Source organism: Gekko japonicus, unplaced genomic scaffold, assembly GCF_001447785.1.
Source record: "Gekko japonicus isolate JY-2015 unplaced genomic scaffold, Gekko_japonicus_V1.1 scaffold279, whole genome shotgun sequence".
In the NCBI taxonomy this organism is placed as follows: domain Eukaryota; kingdom Metazoa; phylum Chordata; class Lepidosauria; order Squamata; family Gekkonidae; genus Gekko; species Gekko japonicus.
Window position 1 is genome coordinate 1097746 of NW_015162485.1, and position 26715 is coordinate 1124460.

Here is a 26715-nt window from a genome sequence, read left to right on the forward strand (position 1 = left end):
GGCTCGATGGCTCCTTTGTGCAGAAGGACGGACACTTCTTCTAGGAGAGGTGGGGAAGGGGTTGTGGAGACGAAGACAGGTGTAATGGGTTTCTGGTGGAATTGGATACGGTAGCCTCGGGTCAAGATGGACAGCATCCATTCGTCCATGGTGATATGACGCCAGGTGTGAAGGAAGGGAGAAAGACGGGTTTGAGCTGACTCGGTGGGAGGAAAGTCAAAAGCCCTGCTTGGAAGACTTTGCCTGCTTGGTGCGAGACAACTGTTGTCCAGATCCAAACCTGGGTTTTTGAAAGGTGGGTTTTTGGCCTCCCGAAGACGTACATGGTCTCCATTGTCTGTCAGGAGACTGACAATTCGGGGTGCGCTTTTGCCAGGGCCTAGACCAAGTGCGAGGGCGATATTGTTTCCTCATGAAAGATGAAACCCCTAGAGCGCGAGAGGCCTTTATGTGCTTATCCATATCTTGGAGTATGGAGTCGGTAGTGCTGTTGAAGAGACCAAGGCCATCAAAGGAGAGGTCTTCGACATAAGACCTAGTATCTTGTGGAAGATTGGTATTACGGAGCCAGGAGTGCCTCCTTAGAGCTATCACTGAGGCCATTGTTCTTGAGAAAGCGTCTAATGTTTGGAAGTATTGATCTGCTGCTTCGCAAATACCATGCCTTCCTTTCTGGATAATTCTGGCTGCCTGAAGCTTGTCTTCGGGGAGATGAGTTAGGAGTTCAGAAATCCTTTCCCAGAGAGTATACTGACACCTGCTCATGCAAGCTAAGTTATTTGTGTTTTTTACTCCCAACACTCCCGTGGAGTAGAAGCATCTCCCAAACACGTCTAATTTTCTACTTTCCCTGTTAGAAGGTGCAGAGTGTGTTCGTTTTGATTTGGAAGAGGATGTAACAACCATCACGTTTGGCTGAGGGTGGGAGAATAAAAATTCAGCTCCGGTCTCCTGGACTCTATACATGTGGTCCAGGCGTCTTGTTGACACTGGGGCTGATGAAGGCTTTTCCCATGGTGCTTTTGCAGCTTGTAAAAGGGCCGTAGACATGGGCAGTGCTATGGTAGTGGAGGTATCCAGCTGCACGATATCGAAGATGGCATCTGTAACTTGTGGTTGTTGTTGAATGACTGAAAGGCCTAGAGAATGGGCCATTCTTTTGACGAGGTCTGCATAGGACGTGAGATTGTCGGATGGGGATATAGGCAGATCATCTGCGACAGCTTGGTTTGGGGACTTGTGGTCAGGAGTGATGTGAGCATTAGAGGCCCCCGTATCAGAATCCTCTTCTGCAGAATCAGAGGAGTCCTGATCTGGAATTTGAAGCGGAGTGACCTCAGTTTGACTGGTTAAAAGCTTTGGTGGTACGACTTGGGGATTGGGAGGACGACTGAGTTCCGGATTATGGTGGGAAGGATCATCGGCCGGAGGACGAGACAGAGATGCTGAAGGTCTTGATTTGTAGGACGACCGTGATCTGTGGGCAGAGTGGGTCAAGTAACGATCCCAGTCAGAATAGCCCGCTGGAGTCAACCATGGCATGGATGGTGGATAACCCCCATAGAGATATCTTAGTTGGCGTTGATCCCAAGACAGAGGTGGTGGGGGGGTAGAAAGACTTGGGGGGATCGACTTCTGGATCGGGTACGTCTTGGAGACAAAGCGGTAGCCTGCCTTTGAGAGCCGTCCCTATAATCTTGGTCATCGATATCGAAAGGTTCAAGAAGCAGACGTGGAGGGTGACACTGCGTGCTGGTGGAGGCGTGTCGATTCCGACGTGTATCGATGTCGGGAGCCTCTGACACCGTCGATGTTGACGACGGGGAAGGAGAGGGAGAAGCCTCTGCATCCATGGGACGACTAAGGAGCTGCACCGTCTCGATATCGGAGTAAGGATGGTCAAGTTGTTGTATAGGGGAGTCCAAGAGTTGAATGGTCGGTATTGGTGGAGGGGCATGTACCTTCGATGTCGATACTGCCATTGGAGCGAGAGGCACTTTTGGAGCATCACCCAGTGCAGACATAGCTACCTTCCCCTTCTTTGCCATCTTTAAGGACTTAGAGGAGCCCTTTTTTGCGGACTTGTGCTCCTTACTTGGCTTGGGCTTCTTCTTCACTGGAGTGGAAGCGGAGGATTGCGCCTTCGATGCCGGTGGTTTCGATGTTGGTTGGCTGATGTCGTAGGGAGGCCTCGATGCCGGAGCCATCGATGTCGATGGTCTCTCGGACTCCATCACTGAGGGAGGATGTAACGCCGACTCAAGTAGTGCTACTTTAAGGCGCGCAGCTCGGTTTTTTCGTGTCTGGTTCGAAAACCTAGCACAGTGCCGGCAAGCCTCAGGTCGGTGAGACTCCCCCAAACAAAAAATACAGAGAATGTGGCGGTCAGGTGTAGTGAGTTTACTGCCGCAACCCTTGCAGCGGTCAAAAAAGCCCCACTTCTTCTCCATAAAAAAAAAAAACGGAGAAGAAAGAAGGGGTGGGGGTGGGGGAGCCCGAAGGCCAAACTGACGTAAACCAGCAACTTCCCCTTTTCCCCTGATTTTTGAAGAACGAACGAAGAAAGAGTAAGGAAAAAAGAATAAACTGAGGAAAAAATCCGAAGAGCCGTGAGGCAAATAGCCAGAAAAGGAGAACCGATCAGACCGACAAAGAAAAGGTCTTTCCAACGCAGCAGTAAGATGTCCGCGCCTACCCCTCTGGGCATGCATGGTGGGGTTCCTGCGCATGCCCGAGGTCTGGGTGCAAAAATCTGTTAAAGAGCTTGCTACAATGCCTATCGATCCAGCGCGTGCGCACTATATCCCATGGGTGTGAAGCACAGAGACCACGTCGAAGATCTGAAATTATCTGGATGAGGTGGGATAAGGAAATTTCTTACAGCACAGTTCTGCTGTAAGCACATTGATTACAGTACTTCAGTAATACTGGAGTAACTCTGCATAGGACTGCACAGTTAGTCAGCCTAGGCACACCTTTTGTATCGCTTCTCATTTCAGTACTTACCTCACCTTTTCCTTCTAGGTTTGTTGCTTCTCCAGTTGAGATTTTGGGCTTGGGGGCACATATAGACACATCAAATAATTTTTAATTTCACTGATTTTGGTAACTACCTCAAGCTCTTCCCACGGGGCTGCAAAGAAGCTAGAGCTGTACTAAATTAGAAACAACTTAGACTTTCCCAGAAAATTAACAAGCAATTAACATACTAAAGGCAGTGAATGTTGTTAAGTGTAAAAGAAAAATAGGGGTGAAGAAACAAACAATGATGGATATGAGAATGTCTGTAATGGGGGTCATTGTGAAGTATTGTTGTTAAGGAAATTAATGTGCTATTCATTTTCACAGGAGGCAACTGAGAAGTGAGCATGGCCAGTTAGCAGCAAGAAATGGAATGAGTTACACTGGCTGCTCAAAACTGATTTCAGTGCTAAATACATCTCTTTTCTGTCACAAACCCCTGTATCAACCACTGAAACAAGTTACAGAATGTTCTCTTAAGTGTCCACAGCTTATTTAGATACAGGTTAACTCCCACAGATTATCAGTACCTCCCTCCATGTTGTTTTGCAGACTTACAATTTTGGGTATGTTATCATGGTGAAAGTGCTTACCAGTGGGTCCTGGAAGAGGTGCAGCTTTTCTTCTTCGTTTGATATCTCCCATGCATAAAGATCCTAAATGGACACTTGTTTGTCTGTAAATAATTACAAGAAAATTTACTGAAAGTCATTCAGCATATGAACTGTTTATAGAATAAGTAATGGAAAAGGAATATTTTAAATGTTCAAAACCAACCACCTTTTTTACTCTCAGTGTAAATGAAACACTGGAGCTCCCAGCAAGAAAACAGAGAAAATTAAATTTCTAAAGTGTTCACAAGGCTGGTGGTAAGATTCCATTGGGCTACTAATGCCTGGTGTTAGAATAACATTTTGTTACTATATGACCATTACCAGCTTTTAAGGTAACTTCTGACAGAGTCCTCTTTTCAGTGACTTTCTTAATTTGAACATTAAATGCTTACATTTGTTTTTTGCTTCACCCTCTTAAGTGATAAAAGTAATGACATCATCAAATCTTGGGTTATTCCATGTCACTGTGTGAAGAAGTACTTCTATTTGTCCAAAATACTGACAATCTATTTTATTGTATAAGCCTGGGCACTAGGCATTGAAGGATTTTAAAAAACAAAACTGAACCAAAACCATTTTCTTTCCACACTGTCCATAACTCTATAAACGTATTTTGACTGAAGCCCTTTGGAGGCCCCACTCCCTTCTTATACTGCCAACCTGGAGATAACTGACAAATCTTTATTAGGTCTAGTTATCGAACCTTTACTGCTAGGATAAATCCATCCCAAGACACTACGGAAAACGCAAGATCTACCTTCTACTAAATTCAACTGACAACTAGTCCAAACATACAAAGTGTGAAACATGGTAAAGCAACAGGCCAAAAGCACTCTACTGTTGAATGTTTCATACAAGAGAATCTACAAATTACATAAAAGCTTCAAATTTTGATAGTCACCATAGTAATAGAACCACTCAATGAAATGCTACAGATAAGTACTATATTTCTACATTCCCGAGCTCCCGATAGAAATTCCCTTAGAAAATACTCCTTTATGCCCCCCAGTCACAGTTGGAGAAGTCACTCTCCTGATAAATCAATTAAAAAAGGAGAAGGCCCCGGGAAGTGATTTTATTCCAGCTGAATTGTTAAAAGCAAATATAGATTGGTGGGCACCGATTTTGACCAATCTTTTTACCTATATAGTTCAAACTGCCCAAATACCAATCATTGTACCCATATATAAGAAAAGCAATACAGTTGATTCAAATAATTATAGATCAATTAGTCTCCTAAATATCATTTGTAAATTGTATACTAAACATCTATGTATGAAATTGTGTAGCTGGTTAGATCAAGAGAATTATTTAGAAATTGAGCAAGCGGGGTTCACCCAAGGTCGTTCAGTTCTGGACCACTGCCTCATTTTAGATTATTTTATCCAAAAGTATGTAAGAATTAGCTAAGGGCTCACTATTTGTTGCATCTGTAGACCTTAAGGCGGCTTTTGATACTGTTTCATGAGGGAAACCCTGGGCAAAATTAGAAGGTTCAACCATAGAGAAAAGTCTTTTACTCTTGATGATTAAATTACATGAGAATACTCAATTACAAATTAGATATAACTGTGAGAGCAAGCTATCCAAATGCATTCCCTCACAAAAAGGAGTCAGACAAGGCTGCCTGCTCACCCCTTTTCTATTTAATATATACGTAAATTCTTTAATCCAGTGTTTACAAGGGATAGACGTAAATGCCCCTAAATTTACGGGAGGGAAAAGTGCACCAATACTTATGTACGCTGACGATGCCATTCTTATTTCACAAACAAGAATTGATTTAAAATGTGCTCTGAATACATTTATTAGACTATGTGATGATGAATTGTTAGTTATCAATTACTCAGAAACCAAAATAATACATTTTAATAGAGTATACAATAAATGTAATTGGAAAATTAATGGTCAGAACACTGAGTAAATAAAATCTTTCAGCTATCTGGGGATAACCTTCTCACACAATGGCAGTCCATCAGCTCACATCACATCTGCAATTAATATAGCAGAGAGAAGTGCCAACACTATGCTTAGATTTTTTTTTTTAGAAATGAGGGCTTAGGTTTAGTATCGGCAGCTTTAAAGCTTTTTTCTGCCAAAGTGTTGACCCAGTTTACCTATGGGATGCAAATAATTTTAAATAATAATAGTAATTATAAGACACTAGAGAGAGTACAATCTAAGTTTCTCAGAGCACTGTTTAATGTACCAAAATGTACAGCTAATGTGGTGTTAAGACAGGAGGCTGGCATACCAAGAGTGGAACTGAAAATTTGGATAATCTCAGTCTACTATTGGTTGAGAATCCACCTGAAGCCTACAGAACTGACCCCCTGCTTTTAGCTTCTACTCCATACCCGGACTGGTCCATTAGAATAATGGATAAGTTACGTACCATTGGGTTATGTCCGGTAAATCTTTTGGAAATGGATATGAGTAAAGCGAAATCTTTGGTTCATCAGCACTTGATTGATATTGAGGCTCAAACTGATGGAGTGCTTTTACCCAAGATATATAGTAACCTAAAATCTTGGCCTGGATTTGCAGCAGCACCATATCTCTCTAATATCATGTATGAAAAATACAGATAGGTCTTTTCTAGAGCACGTTTTGATGCCATCCCTTCCAATGTACTGCAAGGAAGGTATCTCTGCTGGCGTATTCATCAAAGATGTTGTCTATGCTCAGATAAAGAAATTGAAACAATCACTCACATTCTTTTACACTGTAAACTATTCTGAAGAGAGACATCAGTTAATATTTCCTTTACTTTCTCAATTTAAATAATTATCTGAAATTTGCAGATACTGTGCTGCTGAAATATTGTTGGAAGACACCAAGAAGTCAATAACCTTGGTAGTAGCAAAATATTGTTTTTTAGTAATAAATAAGTGGAAGTTTTAACAAAAAGCATGGACTGAGGAAAGTTCTTGTCTGGGATTTAGAATTTGGGGATATGGTTACGGTTTTAAAGTAGATTGGGCTTGTGATTATACTATTTTATTTTTGTACTGCTGGTCAATTGGCTGTAATAAATTTGAAATTTTGATAGTCACCACAGTAATAGAACCATTTAATAAAATGCTACAGATAAGTACTATATTTCTACATTTCCCAAAGCCCTAAATGGCTTGTGATTGGGATATCTCAAGGATCACTTGTTCCCATATGAACCTGCCTGGCAGTTAACATCTTTCAAAACCCTGCTCTATATGCCCTTGCTTTAGAGCAGGAAAGGTATATAACAACCAGAGGCTAGGCCTTTTCTCCTTTGTCTTTGAAACTGCCTTCCTGCATCTCTTTGTCTGGAGACGAGCTTCTTGAGTTTCAAATGCTAGGCAAAGACATTTTTATTTTCCTAGGCCTTTGCAAATATATTCTTTGCCCTGGTTGTTTTTATACCTTGCTCTGCTCTTATTCTGCTTCTGTGTGCTCTGTATTTATTTCATCTGTTTTTATTGTTAGGCTTTCTCTTATACTGTGATTTTTGATGTCAACTTTATTTTGCTTTCATTCCTTTATTGTTTTAACTGTGGTAAGGCACCTCACAATTTTTTGGTTGAGGGTATGAAATAAAAATGTTTTAATTAAAAAGTCAGGACAGATACATCATACACAACATGTGTTCTTTAAAGAAACTTTGCAATCGGTTACATAGTATAGTTTCGGAACAGGGGAAAAAACCCTGAACTGATAAAAGAAATCTGAAGTATATATCCAGATATGAATGTAAAATATGAAAAAATATTGCCCAATTTCTCAATAGATCCAGTCTGTTACAATTAGTAAGATGTAAAAATTTTTCAGTCTTGTACAATTTTAAGTGCCTCACACACAAACAATTCCTTCAATGGCATTTCATAAAATACAATGCTCTGGATATCTTTTAAAATATTGGCAGTATAAAACAGATCAACCTAAATTTGAAAGTTCTCAAGGTAGTAGTTTTAGGTTGGTCTGTGTCTGATATCAAACACAGGACAATGCATGTTCAGGCTTGTCTAGGCAGGACAATACTTATCTGCCACTTGGTTCCGTTCATCAATGACTACTAGCTGTGGTATGTAAAGGGAACCTCTATATACAGGGGCTTCAGATTGCTAAATACCAGTGTTGGGAGGCAGCATTAGGGGAAGTTCTTGGCCTCTATACCCTGTTTGTTGGCTTTCCAAGGGAAGTGGTTTGGCCACTGTGTGAAGCAGAATGCTGGACTAGATGGATCACTCATCTGATCTAGCAGGACCTTGGTATGATATTATATAATAATTAATAATAAAGTGCCATAAAGTTGTGACCAACTTATGCCAATCCCATGAAGTTCCACTGCATAGGGTTTTTCAAGCTAAGATATGAGCAGAGATGGTTTTGCGATTGCCTTCCTCTGCATAGCAATCCTAGCCTTCCTTGGTGGTCTCCCATCTCAAGTACTGAGCAACCCTGCTTAGGTTCTAAGCTCTGACAAACTCCAGCTAGCCTGGGCTATTTAGGCTGTTACAGATACTTGCTTTATCTTCAGCCTTTCCTCCAATTTCTAATATCGAAGCTGCCCTTTTCATCATCATAGAAATTAAGTTTTAAGAGGCATAACATCTCCTTCTCAGGTAGTCACAATCAGTTTAGATTTCACTAGTGGACACTTGAATTTAAGAGTTCCTTTTGGTATCAGTATGCCTTCTTTTACACTTATAATCAATTTCTTCTGCTATTTCTATAACCCATTTCTCCCAAGGCAGAGACAGAACATTTGGGAGTTCCTCACAATCTGTTTCAGATTTTAGCATCTTGAATGATTTGGTGTCCCTTTGCTGTCTTAACCATTGCTGCAAAGATAAAATTAAGGGACATGGAAAACTATGAATGCCAGGTGGCCTCCTTGGCAGAAGAGTTGTACGACAAATATGCCAATAACCATGCCCCATCCCTGTAATATGTGTATATTAAGGAAAGCATCCTGATAGTATTATGTTCTATTAATTTTAACTCCCAGTATTATTTTAAACTCCAGCTAATCCAAATCTTTTACATTTCAAAACTATTTGTCATTCAAAAAGATATAGTTTCTGTTTGTATACACCACCTCTGGTTTGTGGCTTCAGTCTCTATCTCTTTTAGTCTGTGATCATCCCACCTGTTCCTGGCATCTTAGATAAATCTTGCCCACCCTTGTACAAAGGGTTGTTTACCAAGAACATTAGGTAAGCCTCAGTCACAGAGTATGTGCACACAAGGTAAAAGAGGTTAGGTTGCCCAGGGGAAAAAAATACCCACCCACCCTCCCCTGAGTTTCAGTCATGTGGTACACTGGCCAGCTAGCTCAACCACAGAAACATAAAGCCTTGGTACAAAATGGCAAGATGAATCAACCAAGCACAGTCAGGTCCATAGTTATTGTTTTTAATTTAAACCAAGCACTATGTCCAGTCCCTTAGTTTCAGGTCAGCCTAGCAGAATAGACCTCCAGGCATCTCAAAACCTGCAGCTTAAAGAAGGCTATTGCAGTAATGTCTGAACTCTTTCTTCTGGCTCTCCTTATTTGCTTAGAGAACTGCTCTCAATTTATTTATTTACTTAAAAATTGTATGCTGCCTTTCTGCCCTGGCAAGGGCCACCAAGGTGCCTAACAATTTAAAATGTACCTAATAAAACCTCTTCTCTGCCTCAAGCCTTCCTCCTTCTTTCCCTCTCAGCTAATCTGGAGGCTTACTTCAGGCATCTTCACTTTCCTCCAACCTTTCAGAAAGCAAACTTGTTTCTATTATTGCCGAACCCATTTAACAACAGCTGCCTTCTCCATTTCTATATGTGCTCAATCTTGGAAATGTGCTTGGGGACACTCAGAAGTTCAACTCCTGCTTCTTCCCAGTCCTGCTCTATGTGCTTTACCCTCACAACCTTTGTTAGATTTAATGGTGGAAACCCAGCCTGGAGTCCCATTTGGCACCCTTGCTGTGTAACTACCAGGACGCCTTTCTTACCTTCAGGCTGATGTGGGTCTCAGGTTTACCTAGATCTTCCGACCTCAGAATTCTGTATGCCACCCTAAATCAACATCCCAGTGCAGCATCCTCCCACTTCCTTGCTGCCCTTTCTCTTTTCTTTTCCCACTCTTTAAAACTTTACTGTATTCTCTGCGATACCCACTGCACACTGGGAATGAGAATTGGTGGGCTTTTTAGTATTGCTGCTTAGTGCATATATCTGAACATTAATCTGACTGTGTGTGCGTTCACTGATCCTTTCAATAATTTTTTTTCTGATTATTCTACTAATTTCCTGCCTCTGCCTTCATCCTAGCCTTTCTTGAATTGGGGCCCTGTCATTTTGTTTAAAAGATCCTTAAAATTGTGTGGTGGTCTAGGTTTTGGGGTATATTCTTTTTCTAGCCAGGTGTTAAAACCTAAGTTAGCAGCTCCTGCCAGGCCAGGGAGTGAGAGATGGTTGAGGAATATTAGATAAGCATATGGAGCAGAGGTCCATCAGTGGCCACAAGGTATAGATAGGGACTCTGGGGCAAGTGATGCTCTGTCTTCTTGGTGCTTGGGGGGGGGGTCAACAGTGGGAGGGCTTCTAATGTCCTGGCCCCACTGGTGGACCTCCTGATGGCACCTGGTATATTTTGGCCACTGTGTAACAGAGTGTTGGACTGGATGGGCCTTTGGCCTGATCCAACATTGGCGTCTCTTATGTTCTTAGAAACGGTTTCTCTCACATCCTTCAAATCAAGAAAGGCCTTCTGTATATTTATTGACATTGCTGCCCCCAGCAACCTTTACATAGGGTCAGAGGAAGGTTTTGTTTTAGAGGTGGCATTGGCAGATGCATGCTTCTTGGGGGGGGGGAATCAAGTAGTGCCCCATGCAACCTTTGGATGGGTGGGGTCATAGAAGACTGACTATATTGTGCTTAGTGTTCCTTCAGAAAATAAAGCAGTGGCTTGCTGTATTTTCATACATATAACAACAAAACCACACCCAGAGGATGTCTAACTTGAAATGTAAATCATTTGAAACTTCCGTATCATGAGACATGCAGATTTATTAAAGTCAAGTAGATCTGTAGATGAAGAACGTATGAACTCTAATGTAATATTCCTTGAGCCCATTTGCGGGGAGGGCGGAATATAAATTTGAAAAATAATAAAATAATAAATAATACTTTACAAAAAGACATATTAAGCTTCCCTGCCTCTCCTGTATGCATAGCAGCTTTCCTGGAATCATAATGCAGGATCATGGATAATAAAAGATTTCTGGGCACAGCACACACTGTAATAGAATGTAGCATTTGTCAGGGCTGCTATAATGAAGGAACCCTGAGAAGGAATAGGAAAGAAGGAAAACAAGTATTTAAGTAGGATGAAAGATAAAAATTAATAAAGTCGGCCAACTGAACCTAAAGACCCTAGATCCAGGAATAACAGCTAGCTGTGCTTGAGTAATTCTGCTCAAATTGATTATTTGTTACATTGCATTGAGATGTCTAGATTATTGATCAGTTAGATTATGGAATTTGGATCCTCACTTCTCCATCAGCACATTCAGTAGTGTTAAAACACACAACACTACATAAAGACTACTTTGTTACTGTTGTCACCCTTTGTGCTGAATGTAAGAGTTACTTTTTAATTTAAAATCAATAAATATCTGAGAGGCAACTGTGTTCATTTTGATCACTAGCCAAGGTGAGAGCAATTTTTGTTTTCCTGCTGTTCTGAGGAAAAGCAGTAGGGTGCTCTTGCATGCGGCAAACAATTAAGCAATTTTATCAAGAAATTAAACAAGAAAACAGCTTCTAACATAATCCAAAATCCTCCCCCCCCTTCAAAACAAGATCAATTAGATTTGCTCAAACCTACTATCTTAACACTAAGGACTACTCAGCATACTAACAGCTTGTGGTGAATAGTGGATGTACAAGAGGATTTGACATTCTGCTTCTTTCGTGAGTTATTATGGGCAAAAAGGGAACCTGGCATGCTTACTGCAAAGAGTTGTCTCAGCTGCTCCTGAATCTAAAGCCCACACATCTGGGAGATGTTAAGAATTTCAGTGTGTGGGGTGGAATGGAAAGCAAGCCCACCAGAGCATCTTATTTTCACCATGAGTTGCAGCAAGTGAAGTCGCTCCAAGTTTAAGGTGGACTATGAAATAGATGAGAATATTGTCAAGCAGTATTGCTTTTCACAGAGCCTTTCATATGCATTGTTAAGCCAATCACAAGAAAGCATGCACAAGTTCATTCAAAGGGCCTTGGAGATGCATAAAATGTGAGGACCATTACTAAATATTTACGTGGCGGGGGGAGGAGCAACCACAGGAATATTTGATTGATTAGGCTTGTTACTATTATTATTCTACTACATTTGGGACTTAATAGGCTGTAACTCTGCTGAGGACTGCACTATACATTCCTGAAATGGGACACAGCCAACTATGATTATCCCTGCTTATATGCTCCTTTTTTTTTGGTAAACAATCTGCTTATATGCTCCTTAATACGAAGATACAGAGTTGAAGATTACAAATGGCTATTTCCCTGGTTCTTCTCACTTATCCATAGCTTGCTGCAAGCTATCATTTTATAAATAGTGTTCTGCCAGGAAGCTAGGCATGTTGTTTGGCAGTGGGGGATAGAACTTGTTAAGACCACCTTGCCTGAAAACTTGGCTGTTGATGTGCTGGTGACAGGGATTCGAGCAAGTAGTGTCAAAGGGAATAATTTTTAAAGGAAAGACAACAGGAACTTGTCGCCTCATTGTATGCATTTACAAAGAGAGCTTTCCAGAGTATTAGGCCTAGTTAAAGCTGCCCTCTGGATAAAAAGTGTTCCTGAGCAGCCTCAGACAAGCTTGGGAGACAAACAGATGTGACTATGGTCCCTGGCATTTGGCAAGAACACTCACTGTCACTAGGAAAAATATAAGCCTGGACAGGGCATCAGCTGCACAACAGTGAAGCGGGCCTGCAAGTGTCACAGCAGAGGCAAAGGGAAGGAAAAGGGCTGCAAAAGCCAGACTGGTGTGAACTTATACTAGTAGGCCAAACATTTTTTTATTTGTTATTATCTTGCCTTTTCTGGTTAAGTGAACAAACAGCAGCAACGACAGAACACACTGGGGAATAAAGCCGTTGCTACATTTAAAAAACCCCATTCCTTTGTGATTTAGAACTTGCTTTCTCTCCTTTGTTTAATTTTTAAAATATTGGTGTATAAGGGATGATATTAGAAGAGGGAAGTCAGAAAAGAATTTATGGTAAATAGAAATGGACTATTAGCAGGGATTGCCTTGTAATCAAGTAATTTTTAAAGCTGATTTACTAATATATGTTGCATTTGATAGTTTACACTGACATTTCCTTTGCTTTCTTCTCTCTGTTGAAAGTCTGCTTTCCTTACAATTTCACACCTTATTATGTTGCATGGCAAACAGATATCTGAAACAGCTGTTTCAAACACTATGGTCTAAAATGCTTAAAAATTCTCTAAGTGAAAGCTAGCATAAGGGTACTGCTATCATTTTAAGAATCTAACGAAAAAAGAATTGTTTCTAGGTGAGACCATCTGCTAGTCCAGGACCTTGTTCTCCTTTAAGAGGGGGCGAGGAATTTATTTATTTATTTATGGATTTATATCCTGCCCTCCACTGCAGTTATCTTCATTTTTAAGTATTGTGGCATGATTGTTTTCGCTTTAGAACCTGCATTTAGTTTACTTATCTGGAACCCTACTACTCCCCTTACTAAATTTTTATAGGTTACAAAGGGCCATTTCATAGGGCATCTGTCCTACATGGAGCCCAGGTTGGATCCAGTGACCATCTTCTGCTATTTTTATTCCACTACAGAAAGATTTCCTTTGACTGAGAAAGTCTTTGTGCATCAGAAGAAGAAGAAAAAGTTAGTTATTAAAACCAAACCACTATCATGATGTAGGGAACTCAACCATATGCTTCACCATGTATTAAGCTGGTACAAAGCCTTGTTCTTCCAGCAACTCCCAGGACTTGGTTTTCTAACACATGTATTTTGCAGAAAAACAAACTCTCACATATTATTCTCCTTCAGAGAGATTCTCTTTGTGGAGGAAGTGCCATGAGATCAATTCTTAAAAAACAAAACAAGAACCTTGACAAGTTCTTCCCCGCACTAAAGCAATCTAGCAGTGGGGGTAATCCTACAGCTTTCACACAAATGACAGTATGATAGTGGCATGCAGAAGAACAGTACTTCATATGTTAAAGCTGTGGCCAAGGCATTCCAAACACCCTGTTCGCAAGTAAAATACATTGCAGTAATCGATAAGACAGCACAGCCTTGCTGGATCCCATTTATAGGCTTTATAGGTCACAACCCCTCTGAGAAGAATCACAGGAAATATGAACATCTTCAAGCGTTCAGTAATTTAAAATTGACATCCAAGACGCAATATTTAAAAAATCCGGACACTTGATATGCTTGTTTTGTTACTGTCTAATTGGCTTCAATATTGAGTGCAATTATTGTGTCCCACATTCTACCTTTCTTCAGTCATACACTTCCCAGGTTATGGCTTGGATTCCAAAATACCATTTCTGAGGGTGCAAAGATTTTCGCTTGTCGAGTTTGATCCCCACCCCACCCCTGCAGCCACACGAAATGCCTCTCATTCTTATTCTGGGGGACATTTTAGGCTGCCACAGGAGGGAGGATGTGAGAAAGTCACAATCCACAAGAGAAATCCTGGAGTGTGTCTAGATCCAAGCCTATATGTTGTCGGGGAACTCTAATATATTTTCTTCCAAAGTAAGTTACACTGAAACCAATGTCTTTATCTTATAAATAAACTAGCCTGCTACCCGTACTTTGCTACGGTATTTAAGTTCTGTAAATCCAGTTAAAATACTGATGATGTGAAATCTGAAATGTGACATTTCTTGTAGGAATTCTAACAGAGAAGATTGTAGTGTAAGAAATGAAGTGAGACATACGTACTTGTTTTTTCTCTACCGAAGGACCTCTCTCTAGACCACATTGGTGGTTCAGCCCTCAGGTGCTAGGATCACCAGGCTGCTTGATGAGCTCACTGTGGAGCAGGCCACATAGAACTGTCCATTTAAGAAGCAGTCGTCTCTTAAGTCAACTCCTGCTACCTTCCAAGAAAGTGATGGCCTCTCTATTTGTGTTCTTGGATTGTTTTGCTCATATGGAGACTGTGTTGTTCTGAGCACCTCAGGGTGATTTTGCTGGTACTTGGCCTGTGCAGCTCAGTGCCCTGCAGGAGTGCTATGTGCAAATGTCTTTGCCGCATTCCTAAGTTGCCTCCTCCATGTAGTGTTGGTGTATCTGGCTCGATGTTTTCCAGGAGCTTTCTTGGGGGCAGTAAGAGGTGAGAGGTGTGAGGGGGAGTTGGTGTGAGGGAGTGGTGATGTAAGGGTGGTGATGTAAGGGAGTGGTGATGTGAGGGTGTCTGTTGTGGGGAGGGGAAGGGAAAGGAGTTTGTAAGCCGCTCTGAAAGTAAAGGACATTTCTTCAGGTTCATGAGGGAGGCACACATCGAAATGGCTTCGAGAAATGTCCTTTACTATCTCCCCATAAACATTCATACCCTGGCCCTGCTCCTACACCTGACAGACACTGGCCTGTCTAGTGTTGGGGGGGGGATTGTATTTAAAGGCATCGGGGAGGCTGGGCCAGCAGCAGTGCTAAGGCAATCCTGCTAAGCAAACCTCCCTGGTGGCTGTAAGCATCCCACCTCCTCTCCTACACCTGACAGGCAGCTGCCTGTCCAGTGTAGGATGGGGAGCGGGGAGGAGTATTAGAAGCCACTGTGGAGGCAGGGCTGGCAGGATCACTAAGGCATTACTGCTGGAGCAGGCTCCCTTGTAGCTTTAAGCACCCTGCAACCGCTTCTGCACCTGACAGACAACTGCTTGTTAGGTGTAGGAGGTGGGGGAGTGTGTTGGAAGCCATCCCACCTCCTTTCCTACACCTGACAGGCAGCTGCTTATCCAGTGTAGGAGGGGGAGGGGGAAGCCACTTTGGAGGTGGGGCTGCACCTGACAACTGCCTGTTAGGTGTAGGAGGTGGGGGGAGTGTGTTAGAAACCATCCCACCTCCTCTCCTACACCTGACAGGCAGCTGCCTGACCAGTGTAGGAGGAGGAGGGAGTGTGTTAGAAGCTATCAGAGAGGCTGGGCCAGCAGCTTTGCTTCACCTCATAGGTGGTTCTTGGCCACTCCTGATTTCCTCAGCTGTTATTAGCTCTCTACAGTCCCCTGTAACTGTTGGTTTTTTAACCTCAGAACACTGAGCTCTGCAGTTGACCAATCAGAGAGTGGGGGTGTAGAGAGGCAGCTGCCTGGCAGCCGCATAGGAATCAATGGGGGGAGCACATTTCCCCCCTTTTGACCCACTTAGGGTTCGAATTTCTAAAAATCCCTTCTTAGCGAGCACCTACGCCACGGTAGGAGCACTCTCCCCAAATTTGGTGTCTCTAGGTCCAGTGGTTTGGCCTGGGTGTTGATTTTATGGTGACGGGACTTCCTTTTATATACATTGATGTACCGTGTATGGTAGTTGAGCACTGCATGAATGACAGGTAAGGCTGATGTTGTGTTTCTTTTTTATTTAGCTAAATTTTAAAAATGTCAGGAACTGTCTTTCAAATGTGCATGTTTGTGTGTTTGCGCACCTGGAAGTCATGGCGACCACTGGTGACTGACCCCTACTGAGGGCCTGGAGGATTTTCAGAGAGGTGGCTGAATAAAACCTGCCCCTGCCTTCCAATGGCTGGTATTCCAAGGAGGTCTCCCATCCAAGTACTTGCCAGAGTCGACACTGCTTAGCTTCCAAGATCTGATGAGATCGGGCTTGCCTGGGCTATCTAGGTCAGGGCAGAAACTCATTTTCTTTATGAACTCTTAGGAGAACAAATTATTCAACTACTAGTAGTTATGCAGTCATGGAAAAACTGCATCTCCTGGAAATTGCACTGATTAAGAGCTCTTAAATGATCAGAAACCCTTCTGAAATAGCTTTCCTAATGCAAAATCTGAAAAAAATCAGTCTTTGACTAAAATAACTCTGTTTAGGATTGCATTGAAAATAAAGTAGAACAACAATAGTATTAAAACATCAGATAAAGATGAATTCCCCCTTTCCAATTAGTGGGCCACACTCAACAAACATAAGTACATTAAAATCAATAAAAGGCTTTGCTTTACAAAACTTCCTTAAAACCAAATGTTTTGCAAGCGGCTTTACAAGGTGGGATCCCGAACTGAAAAAAGATCTAGAATGAACAGTCACCAATTTTACTTCTTTGAAAGAAACGAACCTTCAAAATTCTTGATCAACTGAATGCATGGGAGGGCATAATTGGAGAGATGGTTCTATATGTGAATCCTATACTCCTTTTTACGATTGGATGAGAAAGAAATATAAAGATATGAACTCTCTGATATAATATGAAGTAGCCTTTATGAACTTCTAAAATTTCACAGTCTATCTCTTTGTAGTGTGAAATGATATGTGGAGAAGAGTTACATGCAGAAGACTTGTTATTTTGTTTCTCTTTTCCCCCTCACCCCTGTATACCCTAAAACCTAATAAAGTGTACTATTAGAAATGTATGTGAATCCCATAAAGAACTCGAAAGGTAATACCTAACAAGTTGAATTAAACCTGGAAACTAACTGGTAGCCACCTAATGTTCTGATGCACTGGTGCAATATGTGCAAAACTCACATCAACTGGGTTGAATACAGACTAACATTTTTTGTGGGTTATTAGTTGTTGTAGATTTTCCAGGATGTGTGGCCGTGGTCTTGTCATTGTAGAATTTGATGTTTCGCCAGTAACTGTGACGGGCATCCTCAGAGGTATAAACACAGAAAGATGGAATACTCTCTGTGTCAAGGTGAGAAGAAAATGGTAGGCAGTATATTTATATCTACTCCAGAAGGTGGGTAGGGCTGAGTCAGTCTTGTAGGAGTTCCCCAGGCTATGGACATGCTAATGGAGGAGCTTTCCTGAGGAGGTTCTTTTGTTTCCTGAGGAGGTTTTTGAAAGTCTAATCTTATCTGTAGTGCTATTGTCTGATGTAAAGCCTTTTGTGTTTTTCAGGACAGGAAGCCATGTCCTATTTATTTTTAAACTCTCTTCTTTCCTGTTGAAATTCTGTTTATGCTTGTGAATTTCAATGTCTTCCCTGTGTAATCTGACATGTTAATTGAAAGTGTTGTCCAACCTTTCAGTGTCTTGGAACAAAATACTATGTCCTGTTTGAGTTAGGCTATGTTCAGCCACTGCTGATTTTTCAGGTTGGCCAAGTCTGCAGTGTCTTTTAAAACGTATTTTTTGTGGGCACAAGGATTTATACCCATGAAACATGATTTTCCTTCCTCCCCCCTCCTGCAGCAGCCACAAATGCCCTCCCCCCAGATTCTGTTCCTGGAGGGTCCTCTCTCCCCCAAGAACAGGATTTTAGGGGGCATTTCAGGCTGCTGCAGGAGGTAGGGAAATCACGCTCCATGGATTGAAATCCTTGTGCTCACAGCTATGTTATGCCAGACTGAACACACTGTATTTTAGTACAGTTAATCTGAAAAATTTCTGTTTTACTGTATCTTCATAAATCTTTAACACAGTCTTTTTTCTCCTTTCTTTTAAGCAGTAAATTGACACTACTCTGTACTTTGTTTTAAGCTAAAATTAACAACTCTTTAACTCAATTGGAATCATGAAATATTATGAAAACATCAACAGAGTTCTGACACAGTATCAATGTGTTCCTGCAGATGGCTGTACAATCCTTTAGTTTGATCCCTGCTGGATGCTGCAATTAGTCCACAGGCTTCATATGAGAGTTAGTATGTGAGGTGTCTCAGCAGGATAATGTTAAAATGGCTGGAGTTCTGCTCTTAATCTCAAAAAAGGACAGAAAAGCAGTTTTGGTAAAAGAAGATTTTCTTTCCTTAAATGAATACTATTGTGCTGTTCATTCAGAATATGAAAGGAATCTCTTTAGCCATTTCTAGAGATTGCTGTTGTATATTAAAGAAGTTTACAGTACATGCAATGTTTTAAATTCATTTCAAAAGGATTCAATGTCTTATCAAGTATGAGTCAAAAGAAACGGACAATTAAACTAGTAAGTAAAATTACATATGTCAGGTCTTCGAGTCTTGGAAACATATTACCTTGCAAGTGGAAATCACTCCACACAAAATATTTCTGCAAAAAGAGCTTGCCACTCCTACCATTACTGTTATACGTGTTACATCTGAATGGTAACTGATGTTTGGGAAGTTGTTGAGAATAGAAGGTTTCTTGGGGAAGGTGGAGGAGCATTAAGGGGAGGAGTCTTTTCTCAGGGGTAAAGCAAGTGCTTTGCATGGAGAAGGTCCTGTTAATAAAAGCTAACCATATCACATTGAGGAATCACAAGCAAAACATGTTGCTAGTCCTCAACATTTGAAAACAATGGCATATTTATTAATTAAAATATTTATACTATGCCTTTCCCATCTTCAAATGATAGCTAAGACGATTTACGGAGGAAGGTGCATACTGTACAAAATGCATTAAAACCCACAATAAAGAATAATAAATGAGATGGAGCTAAAATCTAGCTCTTCCATATGCACACAACTGTACAACATAGTTTGCAGTTCACCAATTACTCTCAAAAGGTTATTTAAATAAAAAGGCTTTACAATGCCTCTGAAAGTATGCCAGTGTAGGAATCCTGATTTTTCCTGGGAAAGAGCAAAGAAAGAAGAGCTACAGCTCAGAAACAGCATGGTCAAGACATAGCTTATTCAATACGTTTTAGTGATGGAACACATGAGAAAAATCCTGGGAAAGACTATGTTTGTCTCAAGCTGTCTCTTAACATGGATGTTTCCAGCTAGGTATTATTGCTTAATACCTCTTGATAGACCTATTCTCTCTGATTAGTTGTGTGTAAGAGAGAATTCTGAGAAGTGAAACATTTCTCAAACTGCACCTTACTCCATATGTCTGGGCAAGCAAGGGGTGAGAGGGGAGGAAGTGCTTGGAAATCCTTGTCTTAATACTTTTATCAGTGAATATGCTTGAGTGTAGTAGAATAAGCTCTGCATTGCTTGGAGTATGATTTGTGCTGTCTTAACAGCATTCAAATTCATGATCCCCCGCCAGCCTCTAGTATGTTATGTATTCTTTAACGGCATCTGATTACATTAAGTTTAGGAGATGGAAGGTCAAGAATGTTTTGGCTCCAGGACTCCCAGATCAATACAGTTTGTTTGTTAATTTTTATTTACAATATAAAATCTTTGTCTAGGAAGTTGATATGGCTGACATTACAAATGCAAAAATGATCTGGGATTGGACAACAGCTGTTGGTACGAAATGAGATACATCTTGTGAAGGCTTTGAAGAATTAAGTTTCTTTGTAAGTTCTTAAACATGTCATTTTCCATTGTCAATGAAAAAGAGTGTATGCCAAGTTGACCGTACTCTCTTTAACAGAATGTGAGTGCTCTCCCTGGGCCCAACATCTGGGTAGATTCACATGATGCAGACAGATTGATTTGCCATGTTTGTCAGTTTTGGCAATATTATATAGTGTGAAAGGGATACATATCTGTAAATGTGTGGTGGATATATGCCACGAGGCTGCCAATCACAGTCCCATGACTCATGTTTACTACCCTCCCTGTGGGTTTACAGAGAAGCATCTCCTCTGTACAGTGTTCAAACAGGAACCATGTGGTATATGCCTGGCAAATGCAGCTGCTTCACAAGTATGCACTGGACCTCAATAACAAAACTGCATTCATTTTTATACAATATACTCACTCCTTAAGATTTCCATCTTGCACACAGTTTGTGTTTCATAATGCTAAGGCTAAAAGTATAGTAGTTCTCAGGAAGACACTGGATGGGGTTGCTTGTCAAGAAAATAATGCAAGGTGATAGATCAAGATGAGTAGCCGTGTAAGTCTGTCTGTAGCAGCAGAAAAGAGCAAGAGACCAGTATGTGGCAGGGTATGAGCTTTCGTGAGTCACTGCTCACTTCTTCAGATACTGCTCACATCTTCAGAAAATAATGGGAAGAGAAGAATGTGGATAGATGACTGTCGCTCCTATCATTGTAGGAAATCGTTCCTTCCAAAAACAATATATTTTTAAAAACCCTATACAGACATTTATTTGTATAGTCTGGCAAGCAATTTTCTATGTAAAATGAAGGTAAAGTAGCATATAATGAATGAAGGAAGGAATTAAAATATCGTACCTGGATGCTGTGTACTCTGGATGGTATAAAAAGTGACTGAATATTCCCAGCCTTAATTCCAGATTTTAAAATAATCCTCAGTATTCATTGATTCCTAAAAGCAGACTATTCTGTGGAATATTGTACAGATACTATATATGTATGCGTATCTTGTGATCTAGTACCACACTTTTTTAAAGATAGCAGTCTGCTTTTAAATTTTGTTTTAAATCCTATTATGAAAATTTTAACACACACTTTAAAAGCAGACTAATGTCTTGAAAAGGAAGGGTGGTAATAGATCACAAGGTGTGCATTTCTTTTCTGCCACTTTACAGATGACCGAAATAGATGAAACTACATTGAGAATAATGAGGAAAAAAACAAAAATTTAAAAAAAAATCAAGGAGGAAGGTATAAAACCATGAGAGCAGTGAAGATTTGTTTTCTGCAGGCACAAAAACATAGAAAAGGAAATTAAAATGGCTAAAGACTCAGATGGTTGATATAGAACAAGTTCCTTGAAATGCAGCATTGTCTAGTTATATTATCCTATAATTCTAAAATTACTGATGCAAAAATGAACAGTCTTCCACATGTTATATGTGCAGCCCATATGATGATATACTGTGCCCTTCTACTGCCATTCACATAATGGATTTCTGTTCACAGAATAACTCTGAGGCAGTTACCACAACTGCTTCAATTGAAAGGTAGAAAATCCACAATTTATTGAGAGGATAACCAGACAAAACCTCCCAGCATTACTTGTTACATGCTATACATGCTATACTATACTGCTGGAATGACAGGCTTCTGTCCAGAGATACCAAGACACTCCTTATGGATAGCACCTTACAATGAACTAAAACAGAACTTGAATGTTTCATATTCAGAATGGGCAAATTATATGACATTTCCTCAGGCACCTATGGGCTCCTTGTTAATTTTGGAAGAAGTTCGTATTTCATTCTTAAATTAAGCAGTTGTTTATGGAAAATTAGACAAAGTGGGGGTCCCTAATGCTGAATTTGTCTGACTCTTCCATTAAATCAGTGTCAGAAATCTGACACATCTTTCATAGCAAACTTTATAGCATTGTTGTTTGGCAGTGGTGTACACAGTAAGTGTCTGCATGTAATGCTAGTTTCACTTCGAATGTCTACAGATGTCATTCTGACAGCTGCTATCTTGGCAAAGTGTAAACTGTTTTCCACAACTCTGGGGCTGGAAAATGGGAAAAGCATGAAATCCCTTATGCAGGCTGCATACTAGGCGCTAATACTTGTCTGATATTCAAATCCATCCAAACATAGTTAGCAAGGAATGGCAAGGACTAGTCACCTTAAAAACTCACATCTAGTCTACAAGCAATACCACCAATGGCTTCAAGTAACCCCAGAGGAGAGCCCTGACCTGGATAGCTCAGGCAAGCCTGACCTCATCAGATCTCAGAAGCTGAGCAGGGCCAACCCTGCCAAGTAATTGGAAGGGAGTCCTCCAAGGAACACCAGGGCTCAGAACACAGAGGCAAGCTACCAAGCCACCTCTCTGAAAAATGTCCAAGCCCTCAGTAGGGGTCGCTAGAATATGCCATGACTTCCAGGCATGCAGATACACACACACAAACACCCCCCTCCGGTAATAAAAAAGTAACCTCAGAAGAGCATAAGGATGGAATTTCTGACAGTACACTAATTACAGTGCTCAGTCATTAGATATACGACGACAATGTAATGGCAAACCATGGCCCATCATTGGAGGAAGAAGTCTGGCAGATTGTCAGGTTTGTTCATTTTGCTTCTCCTGGCCTCATTTTGCTTCTTGTAGGTTTTATCTGAATCAGAAACTATCGTTTGTTCTCTCCCCTACAAGCAAGGATTAGGCTGTGGTTTAGAATACTGAGTTGTAGGACAAATGGTTTGCCATGTAAGTGGACATAGTTAATTTCTGAGCCTTGTGTGAGGATAGGAAACATGTGAGCTGAAGGCCCCAGGCTCGTTACCATAGCAATAAATCATGGTTTGTCATAAACATATATACCCTATCTTTCCTTGTGGTTCAAGGTGGCTTAAAATAAGTTTTAAAAAAATTACCAATTAAAACCAGAATAATATAACAGACCCCCAATTTCTCCTTCCTTCCCCTCTTTTAAAAGATACCTGCCATTTAAACCCCTCAAAGGCCCTGGCAAACAAGCAAGCCTTGCTGTGGCTCCTGAAGATCAACAACGAGGGAACGTCCCTCACCTCTTCAGGGAGACCATTCCACTGAACAGGAGCCATGATGGAAAAAGGCCTAGGCTCTGGTCAGTGCTGGATGGGCAACTCTAAGTGGTGGAATAAACAACAAATGGCTGCCCAAAGACCATAATTGGTGCACATGGACATATGGAATTAGACAGTCCTTCTAATATGCAGTCTCCAGATTGTGAAGGGCCTTAAAAATCATAACCAGGACCTTGAATTGCACTCGGAAACAAACAAGTAGCTGTTCCTAAACGAGCAACATATGTTCCCGGTGGCTACCCCCTGACAATAGTTGGACTGCTGCATCCTTGACCAGGTGTAGTTTCCAAGCTGTCTTCAAAGGCAGCCCCACATAAACGGGATTGCAGTAATCCAGCCATGACATTACAGAAACATGGATTAGTGTGGTCAGATCAGCTAAATCTAGGTAATAAGAAAGTTGGCGAATCAGAAGTCGCTGATAGAAGGCACTCCTGGCCACTATGTCGGCCTGCTTTTCCATGAGACACCCCCCCAAGCTTTTAACCTGCTCAAAAAGCCAACTTCACTCCAATTAGGACAAATGGGTTCAGTCCCCCAGAACATCAGCTTTCCCATCCAACATTACCTCTGTCTTGGGTGGATGCAGCATCATGGCTTGTTCTGCCTCAGCCACCTGACCACAGCCTCAAGGCACCAGTTCAGAACCAAGATGGAGACATCTGGAGGCTTGGACTAGACAAATGTCTGGTCAATTTAAGTGTAAACTGTGCCAGTGTGACTTGCATATACTCTGGAGAATTCTGCTTCATATACCTCTCTAGAAATGTGCAAAAGTGTAATGTATCCGAAGATTGTTTTGTTCTGCAGTTTTAAGCTATGATAGTGATATGTATTGTAAATACACATCTGAAAACAAAGCATTTCCATTAATCCTGTTAAATATCAAAAATTATCAGTCACACTGTCAATTGTATTGTGAAGGATATTTTTATAAAGAGTGTAGGGCTATTGTAAATTGGATGAAAAAGAACAAGGGCTGGCACTAATATTATAATACTGTAATTTTGCAGTCTACCATTGAGTACATAGGCTTGAGCATGGTACTCGGCAGTGTTGAGATTCAAACCTAGAAGGTCTTGGGTGAATCAGTGCCTCTCAGATTAAGTGCTCCATGGGACTGCTACACTGATCTTGGTGGGAGTATGGGATACATTTGTAAATAATACAGTATAATTTGTTAAGCAATTTTCAGCTGCATTTCTACTCGAGACCTATGCCTGTCTCCGCCTTTAAATACAGTTTCCAATACCAACTGAGAATATACATGTGTGTCCATTTTGAACTGGGAAAGGTGCGATTAGAATTTTATGCTGAATTCAACTATTTGCTTGTCGACTTCTGAAGCCTTTACTCAGGCTTATCTGTAACAATGACATCATCAGCATAACACATATCACAACATCTGCTTTCACACCACTGAGAATGTTATTGTATCAGCCAACAAGAGCTATGGCCATTCTTTTTTTATTAAATGTTAAACAGATGTGATAGAACAATTCAGCCCTGTCAAACTCCTTTCATATAATGCCAGTATGTTAAGATTGGGGCTTTAATGGTGACACATTTGTTTTATATGGAATACTAACACAATGTGACTGAAAATGAGGCAAAAATGCTTCTCTCTTGCCAATACATTTTCTCATCTCCATACACAGTACTCTAACACCTCCTAGCTGTACCAGACCTTATTCAAGCTCTCAGGCTGTCAGAGGTTTACCTGCAATAAGCAGGTTGGAATCTTTTAAAAAGAAAACCTGCCAGAAAATGAAGCCCAACAATGCAGTTATTTTTAAACATCTTACACCACCCTTGCCTCAAGAGACTCATGAACTTTATGCCAACCGAAAGGATTTTAAAATATCTGTATTAGGGTCTTACTGTCCTCAGAAAGGATAATGCATTGTTTTTTCTTGCTTCTAATTAGTAATTTAAGCATATGTTCAGCATTTAACTCTAAATGTTTGCCTTTTCCCCAAGCTCTAAGACAGCTGTCCAAGATGTGAATGCCAGAAAGCATTTAAATATCAACATCTGTTGAATTATGTTAATGCAATGTAATATAATTGGGCATGAGTTGGAATTGATCAAAAGTATATGAACTAGACAAAGGCAAATCCAAACCAATATTTCACTGCACAAACAAGTCAAAGGTAACAAAAATTTGTTTGTTAATAAACTAACATGATCAGAGCACAATGCACACGACACCCAGGCCTAAAACATGAGAACACTGAGAAAAAGAAACTATAAATATGCTTCTAATAAACCAAATCCTTGCAGAAATCATTTCGTTTGCAGTTGTTAGCTCTGGTTTAGGTCTCCATTTGATTTTAGAAGTACCTCAGATGAAGAATTCAATTTTTTGTTACAAATGTCACCTAATGGTAAGGAGCAACACAGAACAGGAGATAGCGTTCAAATCTAGGGAAGTACAGTTCATGGATCGCATAGTCTTCTGTTTCAGAAATTTCAAGAGAAAACCATTATCTTTCACTTATGATGTATAGTCCTCCTGGCAAACCGATCACAGTTTTGTATAGCAGAAACTGGAATGTGACAAAGTTGTTATGCAAGATGGAAGGTCATCATCATATTAAGAGATTTTGAACTAAGTTCTTCAAATTGGACAATGAAGAGTGAGAATTGCTAGTCTGTGGTGTTAGTTCAGTAGACATCACAGAGTTGTAGGGTGACTAATGAACTTGCAAACTGGAGCTTGTCCTCAAGCACTAGAGAGAACTGTGACTAACTCTAAAGATGAAGCAAACTTTGATGGCTCCCTTAAATTATATCACAGCTGTAAAATACTTTTGCTTATCATAAGAAACTGTACATAATACACAGAACAAAGTTGCTGCCTAACTCACAGTGTTTCCAGACTATGGGATGCTACTGATGATTCTTAAAAGTGTGCATAAGATCTCTGATCTACCATGGAAGTACAATTCTCTGTTCTTCCTTGCATGACCATCTAATGCTCAAGAGTATTAAGGAAACACAACAAAAAACTGTTAAACAATAACTGATAACATAAATTTGTAGTGAGGCAGCTGGTTCAATATTGTTACCTATGGCTTACACCTGACAAAGATTGATCAAGAATGCTAAGATTATTACTAGCTTGGTAAAAAAGTAAAGGTAAAGGTTCCCTTGCTCGAAAGCCAGTCGAGTCTGACTCTAGGGTTGCAGTGCTCATCTCCGTTTCAAAGCTGAAGAGCCAGCGCTGTCCGAAGACGTTTCCGTGGTCATGTGGCCGGCATGACTAAACACCAAGGCACATGGAACGCTGTTACCTTCCCACCGAAGCGGTACCTATTGCTTTCGAACTGCTAGGTTGGTAGGAGCTGGAACTAGAAATGGGAGCTCACTCCATCATGCGGCAACCCAGGTCTCGAACTGCTGAACTACTGACCTTCCACAGCCTGCAGTTCAGCGTCTTAACCACTTGAGCCACCGCAGCTCCTTACTAGCTTGGTAGGAATGGGGAAATTTCGTTTTCAGAGGATTTTTTGTTTGTTCATTAGCATGAAGGCTCCTTTTTCAGTTGT

General features: G+C 40.8%; 1 protein-coding gene across 1 annotated transcript in view; it reads right to left on the reverse strand.

Moving 5' to 3' along the window:
* GPATCH2 (G-patch domain containing 2) overlaps positions 1-26715 on the reverse strand; it is a 158400-nt gene that overhangs the window by 24559 nt on the left and 107126 nt on the right. The window contains exon 9 of the mRNA XM_015405928.1: positions 3615-3697. Coding sequence (XP_015261414.1) covers positions 3615-3697 — 83 coding nt within the window. The remainder of the gene's footprint in view (positions 1-3614; positions 3698-26715) is intronic.